The 12434-nt window shown below is 38.7% G+C and overlaps 1 protein-coding gene across 2 annotated transcripts in view; it reads left to right on the top strand.

Moving 5' to 3' along the window:
• Positions 1–12434, top strand: part of pcf11 (PCF11 cleavage and polyadenylation factor subunit) — a 43404-nt gene that overhangs the window by 7702 nt on the left and 23268 nt on the right. For both annotated transcript variants that reach the window (XM_080197077.1, XM_080197076.1), the window contains exons 3-6: positions 2157–2345; positions 2570–2767; positions 9042–10228; positions 11653–11836. In XM_080197077.1, the coding sequence (XP_080053203.1) occupies positions 2157–2345; positions 2570–2767; positions 9042–10228; positions 11653–11836 (1758 nt within the window). The remainder of the gene's footprint in view (positions 1–2156; positions 2346–2569; positions 2768–9041; positions 10229–11652; positions 11837–12434) is intronic.

Genomic DNA, 12434 nt, shown 5'->3' with positions numbered 1-12434 from the left:
ATAGGAACGCTGAATTCCACGTGTTTTCATAGGTGCAAAGGATTTGCTTCTTGAGGACAATGGGCAAAACAGGGCATCCCTACAATGCAGAGAGAGGCCATTTGGCCCAAGTCTGCACTGACCCTCCAAAACACTATCCCACTGAGGCCCTCCGCTCCACCCTATCCTAATAACCCTGTGCATTTACCATGGCTAATCCCCTTAATCTAACATTTGGACTGTGGGAAGATGATGTTGAGAAGATCCTCAATGTTAAGTTGAGACCATTGCCTACAACTGACAAAGACAAATGACTAAAATGAGCATGTGTTGGAATAGTGAATGTCAACTTCTGCAATTCCATAGTGTAACATTTGAGCAGCAACTAGCTAGGTTCAGTGTTTATCATAACATTGAAAATTTGTGAGCTTCAAGTGCAACATGCATGTAATGTTAGATTTTTGTTTTTAATTGGTTTTTGACTACGTAAATCTCAAAATCCAATTTATTTTAATTATTTAGTTGGACATGTCAGATTTTAGTCAAATTTTTACATAGTTTTTTCCAAGTAAAATGCAGTATTTTCTAACTGCAACTAATATGAAAAATCTGCATAAATGCATTATAGTGTTAATGGTTTGTACTTAAAATATTGAATATTTTGCAGTAAGCATCACGTACAACAGTGCAGTGGGAATATATTCATAGATCCATAGAATCCTACAGTGCAGAAGGAGGCCATTCAGCCCCCTGAGTCTGTACCGATCACAACTCACCCAGGCCCTGTCCCCATATATTTACCATAGTTAGTCCTCTGGACAGTAAGGGGAATTTAGCTTAGCTAATCCACCTAACCCGCGCAGAGAGGAAACTGGAGCATTTGGAGGAAACCCACGCAGACATGAGGACAATGTACAAACTCCACACAATGACCCAAGCCAGGAATCAAACCCGCGTCCCTGACACTAAGGCAGCAGTGCTAACCACTGTGCCACCGTAGACAGAATCTTGACAGAAGAACTACCAAATAATTCAAGGGAAAAGAACGTTTTGAAAGAGGTCACGGATTTGAAACATCAGCCAATTCTGCATCTCTACACATAGTTAAGTGTGTTGAAGAGGCATTGCAGTTCTTCCTGAAATTACCATGTGCATTTTTGCAATTTTCATTCAACCACTTATCGTCATTGTTCCTATTTCAAAGATTATTTTTCCCTTGTGCTTATCAAAGTGATGCAACAAGAGAATTAAATCTTTCCCAGTTTTTGTGACCTAGTGTAAGAATCCAGGACTCTACAGGCATATATTGCATAACTGATGCAATAAAGTCTCTTGCTCCACACAGCAATATATTTTGCCTCAACTTTCTCCTGCACCAGTATAGTTTTCCCATTTCACTCCCCAGTTATTCTAGGGCCTTAAGTGGGGTTGTCATTTCCTGCTGAACAAATTTTGTAGAATTGAGACTGCCCCAACTTCACAGGTTTCTTGTAGGCAGAAGAAACTTCAGTCCTACTGGACTGGATTTGAACTCTGATCCCAGAGACAAAGGACCAGGGTTTAAACCTATCGCACCATCCAGTTCTCTGCTGCTCTAGTTCAAGTTATTATGTGTAGTCATAATCTGATCACTTGACAAGTTGAATTTAAAAACAATAGTAAATAGCCCTAATGAGTGACATTGTGTCATAATATGCTGGATTGTACTCCTGGCTGTACAAACTTAACTTGTTAAATAAACATTTCAAGTTATGCTATTTGTACTGTGCAGTGTTGTATCCTAGACATTCCTCTCTTTGACCAAAAGGAAACTATACTTTGGGTAATGTGCTCTAACTGAAAGGTTGGTTATGAAAGTCAAAATCAGTTGGTGACAGCTACTTTGAAAGTGTACGTGGATCATTTAAAAACAATGATGGAGGCAATTGTTTAGGTATCAGGTGCCCATCCCAATTTTAAGTGTAACCATCAAATGATGGAACAGAAGAGCTAATCACTTGGAATGTAGCAAAAAATGTTTTTTTTGACTGATGTTGAAATTTGTCAAAGCAAGTTTTAAATTAGTGTACTTCCTAATGAATAATGTATCTTTTCAGGATCTGTATATTTGTGTGTTTATAAGAATGTATAAAAGACATTAAGCATTACATAAAGCTGGATTAATGTTTTGTCCTTAGGTGGATGAGAGCACTAGAAAAAGTTTGTTTAAGTTGCGTTCCACATGGGATGAAATGTTTCAACTGACGAAACTTTATGCCTTAGACGTCAAAGTCAACAAACTAGATCCTGCATGGCCTATTAAGCCTTTGCCACCAAATGTGAATAGTTCAAGCATTCATGTAAATCCCAAGTTTTTAAACAGATCGGTAAGTATTACAGGAATCTCACCTCTAACATAAGGAACATAAACGTCTTGCATTATTCATCCAGGTTGAATTAATGTGGTTCCCAAAATTAAATTTCATGTGTAAATAAAGACAATTTGCAAAATGTTGTGGTGCTTCTCTTTTTTGGCATTTCATTTTGTAGCAGTTTCCTTGAAGAATTATGGAATATCCTGGTCGTAACTTCACTTTTTCCTTACTTGTAGCTTGAAGAACCTACCACCTCAAGTTCCACAGTTGCTCCTGTAAACTCAGCTAAACAAAACATTGCTGACTCACAGAAAAACGTAACACAGGAGCAAGAGCAGTTTATAAGACAGCAGCTGTTAGCAAAACAAAAACAATTACTTGAGTTGCAACAGAAGAAATTGGAGCTGGAATTAGAGCAGACAAAGGCACAGCTGGTAAGTTCAAAGTACTAATCACCTAAATGTCATTTTGTTGGAGGCAATTTCTGTAGTGGTTAAAGCATTGAGGCCTAATGGGATGGAGTTACGCATTACTGTTGGTAAGTTCTTGTGTGCAAATTCCATAGAATCTAACCAGTGAGGAGCAAAATTTGAAGCTGAAATGAGTACCTGAAGAGGCAACATCAGGGTTGCTTTGCTGATTTGGCTGCTACTATTAAGTTCCATTTCTAATTTCTGCTGGCTTGAAATTATAGACTTACAGGAGTGCTGGCAGACTTATGTAAAATGAGCATTCTTCAGCTAAGCTCAAGACAATATGTGTGGGCATGTTATTAAATAGTGGAGGACATCATTTTAAAAAAAACTCAATAGTTTTCCAGTCTGAATGCATTTTCCAACAGCAGCTATTGATCACCGATCAGAAACCAGTTCTGGAAGACATTTATCTTTGGCCTGGGTTGCTAAGTCACTGATCAGTCTTCCTGACTGAAACAAACAAACTCAATCACTAGGAGCTTTGTGGAACTGAGCAACGAGTTCTGTGGTGTAATGGTGATCACTCTAGCCTGTGAATCTAGCGATTTGAGTTTAATTCTCGTTGGCGCCTTTTCTAGGATGGCACAGTGATTAGCACTGCTGCCTCACAGCATCAGGAACCTGGGTTCAATTCCAGGCTTGGGTCACTTTGTGTGAAGTTTGCACATTCTCCCTGTGTCTCCATGGGTTACTCCACTTTCCTCCCTCAGTCCAAAGGTGTGCAGGTTAGGTGTATTGTCCATGCAAAAGTCTCCCTTAGTATAACCAAATAGGCACCAGAGTGTGGGGACTAGGAGATTTTCCCAGTAACTTTATTGCAGTGTAATACATCTGCTTGTGACTAATAAATAAACTTTAAACTTGACTTTAACAATGAAAGATCACGCTGGCAGAGTGGTATTTATTCACTTAAACCTAAGCATTAGGTTTCACCATATTTACAATATTGCTATACTAGCTTATCCAATAATGCAGGTACCAGTGTAGCAATATTGTAAATATGGTGAAACCTATGTAATGGCACAAGTAGGTGCTATAGAATATAGATAATTGAGTTCATGACTAATAGTTTAAATCTGCATGGCACCAAAGTTTACAAATTAAAGGCTTTTTTTCACTTGGTGTTGAACCACATAATGGCCAATTGATGACTGGCTGATAAAGTTTTCACCACGTCCAGTAAGTAGTCTCATAACACCAGGTTAAAGTCCAGAGGTTTATTTGGTAGCACGAGCTTTCGTAGCACTGCTCCTTCAAGTGAGTGCTACCAAATAAACCTGTTGGATTTTAACCTAGTGTTGTGAGACCCCAGTCCAATGCTGGCAATTCCACTTCATCTGGTCCATTATGATTGGAGTTGTATAATGTTGAAATGTGCATTGACTACATTTGGACTTATAATTTGTACGTATGGAGCATCACATCAACTAATTTGTTAGGTAAAACTTTCCCCTTCATAAGTTGACTGATGAATGGGGTTCCATCTCCAAACAGCACAGACTTTAGGTAAAGAGGGAGCAAAGTAAAATATTCAAGAATATAGATAAAAATACAGATTGCAAATATACCTTCATTGTGCAAGGATGGTCTGGGAAACGATCCATCTTTGTGGAGTGGGTGTTTACTCAATCCTGCTCCCACAATCAGTTGGATGATTAAGATTAGTAACATAAACACAGGAGAAACATTGGCATTATTTGTATATTGCCTTGTACCATTTCCATCTACAACCTTTAAAAACACTTGACAATTGTACTTAAAACCCACCCACCATATTTCTACCTTCTTTCAGTTCTGCAGAAGTCAAATTCAATTTGGAACGTAACCTCTGTTTCTTTCTCCACAGATGCTGCCAGATTTGCTGAGTATTTCCAGCAATTTTATTTATTCCAGTTAAGGTTTATTGGGTGCTGCAAGTGTCAGGATGGTTTCTGGTAATGTCCCAAACTGATGTTGTAGTGGAGTTGAAGTCAAATAAAAGTTTCTCAAATCCAAATATTTGAATTACTTCACGACTTCTGCATTGGACCTTCAATGCAAGGAAGACTCCAAAGCAATTGATTTTACATAATAAAAAAAGCCTTTCAAGATTTGGGTTTATTTTTGATTTTTCTTTATTTTCCTATTTCCTGTTGGAAGGTTGCTGATGCATTTAAAACAGTTCCCTGGTTGCTGCCTTCTGGTTCCTCGTCCAGGTGGCTGGTCTTCCTGTGTGGCATTGAATGGAATCTGTGTTCAGAAGGTGGCCATTTGGCCCACTGAGTTAGCACCAACTCGCCAAAAGGCATCTTGCACTCCCTCCTGTAACCCTGCACATTTACCATGGCTAATCCACCTAATCTACACATCACTGGACACCTGAGGGGCATTTTAATATGGCCAAACTACTTAATCAGCACGTTTGGACTTTGGGAGGAAAACGGTGCACCTTGAGGAAACACACGCAGAAAATATGCAAATGCAACAGTCACCCAAGGCTAGGATCAAACTAGGGTTCCTGGTGCTATGAGAATGCAGTGCTAGCTCCTATGTCATCATGCTGCCCCAATTTAAGATCCAACAAGTAGCCCCACTGGATCTTGTCTGCCTCATCTGCACCCCTTCCAATCTCCACATCCAGTCAGCCTCCCCTTTGCGCTATTTCGGCAAGGTATTTGTGAGGTTATGATAGCTTAACTGATGAGGCACAGTTTTGAGTTCAAAATGCACTAGCAAAAATTGTTGGAAGTGTTAATACTGCAGTTCAATCACTATTGGATTAGGGATCTTTTGAGCAGGTAGATATAAAAACTCCTGTTCATCAATGTAATTGTAATAATTGCATCAATTTGGTTAAAAGTGTTGCTACTAAATAATACCAAGTCTGGCATGAAGGAGATGTAGCTAATTATGTTTCAAACCTTCATACACATGACCTCAGATCACAAACTGTCAGATCAGAAGAATTGAGAAATAAGTCCAAATTTTCTGTTTCTTAGGACTAGGAAGATATTAGTTCAAGAATATTGGTTGCGAATTGCCTTCTGAATGGGCTCAATAGCAATGAAGAGCAGCAATAAACAGATTACGTTTTATTTTTCAGGATGACTGTTGAGAGAGCTGACATTTATTACCCATCCTTAATTGCCCTTAAGGTGTTAGGTGACCTTGAATTGCTGCAGTTCATCTGGCGTGGGAGTGCCCACCATGTTACGGGTTTTTGAAATTTTGGCCTTACAACAGAAAATATAACAATACAGTTCCAGCAGGATGATGCGTATGACTTGGAGAACTTGCAGCTGCTGGTGTTCTGATGTGTCTACTCACTCCCCTTGTCATTATAGGTGATAGAAGTTGAGGATTTGGAAGGTGTAGTCACAGCGACCTTGGCAAATTGTTGCAGTGCATTTTATACATGGTATACATCGTTGCCACTGCTGGCTTTGGAGGAGGTGAATATTTAAGGTTGATAGGGTGCTGTGTGTTGTTGAGCTTAAGTGTTGGAGCTGTGCTCATCGAGGCAAGTGGATAGTTTTCCATTACGCTCCTAACTTATGCCTTGTAAACAGTGGACAGACAAGCTTTGGGAAGTCAGAGATGAGTTACTTTCCACAGAATTCCCAATCTCTGAACAATTTTTACATGGTTAGTTGGACCATTCTGTTTCTTGTCGCTAGTAAGAACCCAGGATTTTGATCAAAACGTAATTTAGTCTCGTGGGAAGATGGTTAGATTCTTTTATTGTAAATGATCGTTGCTTGACATTTAAGTGACGGGATAACATTCCTGCCACACATCAGCCTAAGCCTGAATATTGAGATGTTGCTGCATGTGGCCACAGACTGCTTTGGTCTCTGGCCAGTTACAGGTGGTACTGAATACCCAATCATTTGCTATCATCCCTATTTCTGACATTGATGACAAGAAGGTCACTGAAGCTAGTTGAGCCTCAGACTTTTCTTGAGGAGCTCCTGGATTGATGTCCAAGACTGAGATGATTGCCCTCTTACAACCATCTTTGTGCTAGGTACGACTCCCAGTGGAGAATTTCTGCCCTGACCCCCACCGATTTCCCACTTTTTTCAGTTTTGCTAAAGATCCTTGATGCTATATTCCCATCAAGTGCATGCCATTTGATGGCATTATTAACACATTTTTGCTGGAGAGCAAACTATTGGGCCACTAATTAACTGAATTGGATCTGACTGGTGTTTCCTGGGCAGGACATGCCTGGGCAATTCAACACATTTGTCAGGCAGATGCTTGTAACTGTTCTGGAAGTTACGAAGGTTATGGCCAGTTTTCGCAAGTTGACATGGCTGCAGTCATACTCTCCCCTAATTTTCATGATAGCAGTTTGCTTATACAGCTTAAACTGGCACTTCAGAAGGTATTATGAGTGGGTTAATTACATTGTTCAATAGTGGTGATATATGTCCTTTCACGATGGCCATTAATAAGCCAGTTGAAATTCTTAAATGACAACCCTGCTTCCATAACTTTCGCTGATGCATATTGAATTCAGTTTTGCAGCTTGCCACTGGAATTAGGAATGCTCAATCTCATTGAGGTTGGGTTGCTAGTCCATTACAACTAGGCTAATTTGACTTGGTGATTGGTACTTTTGTTCTTGATTCAGTTGGAAGTGCTTATACAGTTCACCCTGATTCTTGTTTTGGTAATAATCTGCAGCAAAGGCTTCTTTCCTGCTCAGGTTTGGAACATTTTCTTTAGTGAAAGCTTTTGCCATAGAAGTAGCAATGATTGAAATGCGTATGAAATATTTTGGGTTTGTGACCATTCAGTTGAAATGCCATTGATGTCTAATGAAAGAGTTTTGAAGGACACACAAAAACGATTTTATTAATGCCTTTAAACAAGAGTTCACCAATGGGAGACATGCAAATAGTAGTTTAACCACCCCCATCGCATTATTGGGAGCCGGCACAATTCAGAAATAATCAGAAATGCAACCTTGAGGAGTGCCATTTCTACTACTTCAAAGGAATTTGTCAGAACAGGACTGGATATTTGTCTTCATTGCCTACTTCTTGGATTATGCTCAATGTAATGTTCTCTAGGGAAAGGGCTTGTCTCTTGTGCTGTAGCTCCTTTTAGTATAAATAGGATTTCTCAGATGGCATCTGCAAAAGAGCTACCTGAAAGAATTTTCAAAGCTTAATTCTCTTTTACATTCTAAGTGCATTCTAAATGTAAATGATTCAATGGAAGTCTGCTTGTAGAAACTTAAACATGCCTTGTGAAAGACTTGCCACTTGCTAAGTGGTCCCTGACCAGATTGATCATTGAGCGAGTTTGCATTATATTTATACTCCATAATCTGCTCTTATGTTGTTTACGTTATAAATTCAGCAGCAAGTGGTAGGATGGGGAAAGACAAGGCAAAGAATACTGCTGTTGGCCAACAACTACATGTTAGTCCTGGTGTGATAAGAGCAAGGATAGTGGGGAGAGGAAACCTTGAGTGCAAAGATCTGGGTCTGTGTTGATGTCTTGCTTGGGATTGTCACTGATTCATATTGTATGAGGACTGAATCTATTCAAAAGAACAAAGAAGTTAATTACAGTAACCAACATTTTTTTAAAACTGCAAATGCTAAAATAAGCTGCCAAAAACATACAGATCAGTCAACATCTCTAAGAAAAAGAAATAACATTTTAGTTTTGGAGTTCTGTTTAAAGTTTAAATTTATTTATTAATGTCACAAGTAGGCTTACAGTAAAGCAATTAAGTTACTGGGAACGTCCCTAGTTGCCACGCTCTGGTGCCTGTTCAGGTACACTGAGGAAGAATTTAGCATGACCAGTGCACCTAACCAGCACATCTTTTGGACCGTGCGTGGAAACTAAAGCAGCCGGAGAAAACCCGTGCAGACTCCACGTCAGGGACCTGGGTTTGATTCCCCGCTTGGGTCATTGCAGTGAGACATCAGTGCTAACTGAAGGATGATTACATCCAAAGTTTTCTTTGTTTTTCAAATGTTAATGTCTTTACCACTTTGTGTTCTGGTGTTAACTTGTGACCAGTGTAAAAACTTCTTTATTGAAGAAGTTGCTTTAGATTTAATAAAAATATATATTGGTGTGCACATGGGGAAACGTCTCCATAGGAATTTAATACAAATGCTTGTGTTCCAGGTTTCAGTGTTAAATAGTTCTGATCTGTGTTTTTATACAGCGTACAGATATTCCTAGCATTTTACTTCTATTATTGTGTTTTTCCCCCTTTCAGATTGCCTCGCTTGCTTCCCAACATCCTATTCCTGATTCGGCGGTAACTCTTGGACATTCCAAACTACATGTGCCAATCACAAAGGTTTCTCCTATGCTTTCAATGGGACCAGCAAAGCCAACTCCTGCAACAGTTAGACCCTTGCAGCAAGAATCAGCGGAGTTAGAAAACTTTCAGGCAACACATGTCAGTGATACTAAAGTGTCAAACCGAGACCCTCGGATAAATAGGCTCAGTCAACAGTCATGTCATTCAAAAGATTCTGCTAAAAAAGAAGGCCCATTGCAAACAGAGAAATTAGAGAAAACATCAGCAAGCAAAAGGAGTAGTCCAGCTGGGGGATCTTCTGATAGGATGGAAAGTCAAATTGGTACATCAAAACAAGACAAAGATAAGATCTGTGAGAAATTGAGAAAGGAATCTAGAGCTTCTGAAGGAAAATCTAAAATGGTATCGCCAGTGAAAAATAAGTTACCTATCAAAAATGCCAAGAAAGTAGATACTGAGAAGGTAAAAGTAGAAGTCAGTAAAAGAGATCCAAGATTGCGCAAGTCTTCTCAAGATAAGACTGATAAAGTAGAAATAAAAGAGAAGAAGATAAATACTGAAAAAAAAGTAGAGGATGATCAAAGTAAAGGGAGTGAACGTAAACCTTCAGTGACAAGAAATAAAGCGATCAATGGGGTTCTATTGAAAAATGAAAAGGATGGAAAGGAGATTGGAAAGGATGTTTCTAAATCTGGAGGATTTAATTTTCGATCACATTCTAGATCGTCAAGATCACGGTCCCCAAGATCACGCTCGCCAATATCACGGTCACCTGTATCACGTTCTACCAGACAAAGAGGGCGATCCTCACCAAAAAGGAGGCGTACAAGTCTTTCACCACTTGCGAAAACACAGGACAAAGAAAAATCAGTAAAGAGACCCCTGTCTGATGAGTATAAACAGAATGCTAATAACTGGGAACGTCGAGATGCTAGGAAAAAAGGTAATGCCAAACCAGAAGCAAGAGATCCACGGAAATTGAAGAGACCACGGGATGATAGATGTCAGGAATCCCAGGTTGCACGTCCTGAAAACAGGAATTCCCCAAGACGTTCTCCTGAGCCAAAGGAAAATGCAGAAAACTGGCATGACCAGCCATCTGCAAAAAGATGGAAATCTGGTTGGGAGGAAGCTAAAAGGTAAGTTAAGGGAATGTACCATATCAGAAAGTTCATTGCAGACCATGTGGCTGCTACTTATTTTCCTTGCAACCATCAATCACATTTTGCCATAAAATAGCAAGTTCTTTTTTGAACTTGTAGAAAATATCTTCTATCAGACGGTTAACCTATTCCACACTGTAAACCATCATTGCACAGAATAATTAAATCGAAAACTGTCCACATTTCCACTTTAGTGCTTGATTTGCTTCTGTTCATACTTGTGTCTGTTTCATTGGTCAGAAATAATTAGGTGAGACAATTTATTAAGTATTGTGGGGTCTTCACTGGGCCCATTTTTCCAGACTAACAATGTGCATTTCAGACTCTCCCTATCTGAATCTTACAGAAGAACATAGAGAATATTATGCTCGTCATAGCTGTGATGTCCTTTAAATGATTTTCCCAATTATCCCATTCCACTATTACTATAACCCTGCAATTTTTTGATTTCCAAGTTAGAAACACCAATCTCTGGGAATAGTTACTACTTCACAGCCACATTTATATGTAAATCAAAATATTGTATACAGTACTATCTTCCTAAAAGTTCTAATTTAATTCCATCAATTTTACATCCAAAAATGTTTGCCCTGTGTATTTTAGTGAGTAATGTATCAGTAGCCCCTTTGTTACATGCTGTGATTTCGATATATGTTAACATCATTGTGTGGAATATAAACTTGATTGCTCTGGTTTTGGCACCTCATAATTGTCCAAATTAAATGATAACTGTCGTCATCATAGTCATACTGCACTTAATCTGTGTGAGCTCTGTTTCCTACATCCCCACCACCCACGCACATTTTGGATAAACGGCAAACATAATTTAGCTTATACAGAAAATGCTAGAAATTACCAGCACCGTTTTTTTATTTATATATATATATATACATACATATATACTATATATTTTAGATATCTAGCATCTGTTGTGTTTTGCTTTTATTGTAACTAATGTTCCTACTGACATTCATGTAGAAATGAAACTACTAATTGTAACAATAATCCTTGAGGCACAGTATCTTTCTTCATATCTTTGCAATGATACAACTGAGATATGTGTTGCAAGGTTGTGAACTTTTTTCCATTTGAGGAGTTGAGGCTTCTGATATTTTTATGGCTGCTACTGCATATTTTAAAGTAATCATACTGTCAGTTGCTAACGAGCCACTGAAGTAATTGAAGAAGCTGGAAGTACATAGCTGATGAATCGGTTTCTAAAGGAAGGAAAATTATTTCAGATATCCATTCAGTTGAACACATTCAAGGAAAAAACAGTTTATTTTTGATGGGGATTTACTTTGAGTCCGCAAGGAATCATTGCAACCAGTAAGTTACAAGATGGTAGAGTTTAAAAAAAACTGATATATAATACTTTATTATAAATGTTTGCTTTGTAGCTTAAAGCAGAAACAAGAGACTCCGGCAAATACAAAATTTCCTCATCAACAGAAGGATGTGTATCCTGGAAGTAAAGGTATTCTGTCTCCTCGAACACCAAGACAGCAAAGGATGAGTGTTGATGCAAACTTACAAATCCCAAAAGAATTGACATCTGCCAGCAAAAGAGATTTACTGAAAAAAGTAAGTGGAAATTTATTAATTGTGTTTCATTATAAATTAAATTGCTTTACCTCAGTTTTTCTTAATCATTTAACTTGTCAAAACTACTTTCTTGCGTTCAACTGCCTCACAGGATTGTTCATCAGTTAGAAGGGGTGGGGAGAACGCTGATACTGGGAGAAGCTGGGAAATCACATTGGCACAATGTTCCTTGACAACCTTTCAGAAAACATAGATTTACACTTATATAGTCTTGTTTGGCGTCTAGATGGATATTAGCAAAGCTTGTACAGCAATTTGTAGCATGACCATTCAACACTGTCCAGCAGATACTCTGCCTGATGCCACACTCAAGTTAATTTGACAAAAAGTAAGTTTCTTTCCGAGAACAACCATTCCAGGAAAGGAAATAGTGAAGCAGGAACCCCTCCTAATTGCTTTTTTAACTGGAGATGATAGTTATAAGCTGTGCTTTCAGGAAAAGTTAACATATTTAGCAGATCATGCATATGTAAGATATGGGGGAATGCATTGTCTCCCAGGCCAAGGGTTTGAAGCCTTCTGTGGAGGCATTTATTAGGAATGTTTGAAGAGTGACATGTAAAAACTACTTCTTGCA

Source organism: Carcharhinus amblyrhynchos, chromosome 10 (genome assembly GCF_965287045.1).
Source record: "Carcharhinus amblyrhynchos chromosome 10, sCarAmb.v2.hapA, whole genome shotgun sequence".
NCBI lineage: Eukaryota > Metazoa > Chordata > Chondrichthyes > Carcharhiniformes > Carcharhinidae > Carcharhinus > Carcharhinus amblyrhynchos.
Note: the sequence above shows the minus strand (reverse complement) of the source record. Positions and strands in the feature narration are given on the sequence as shown.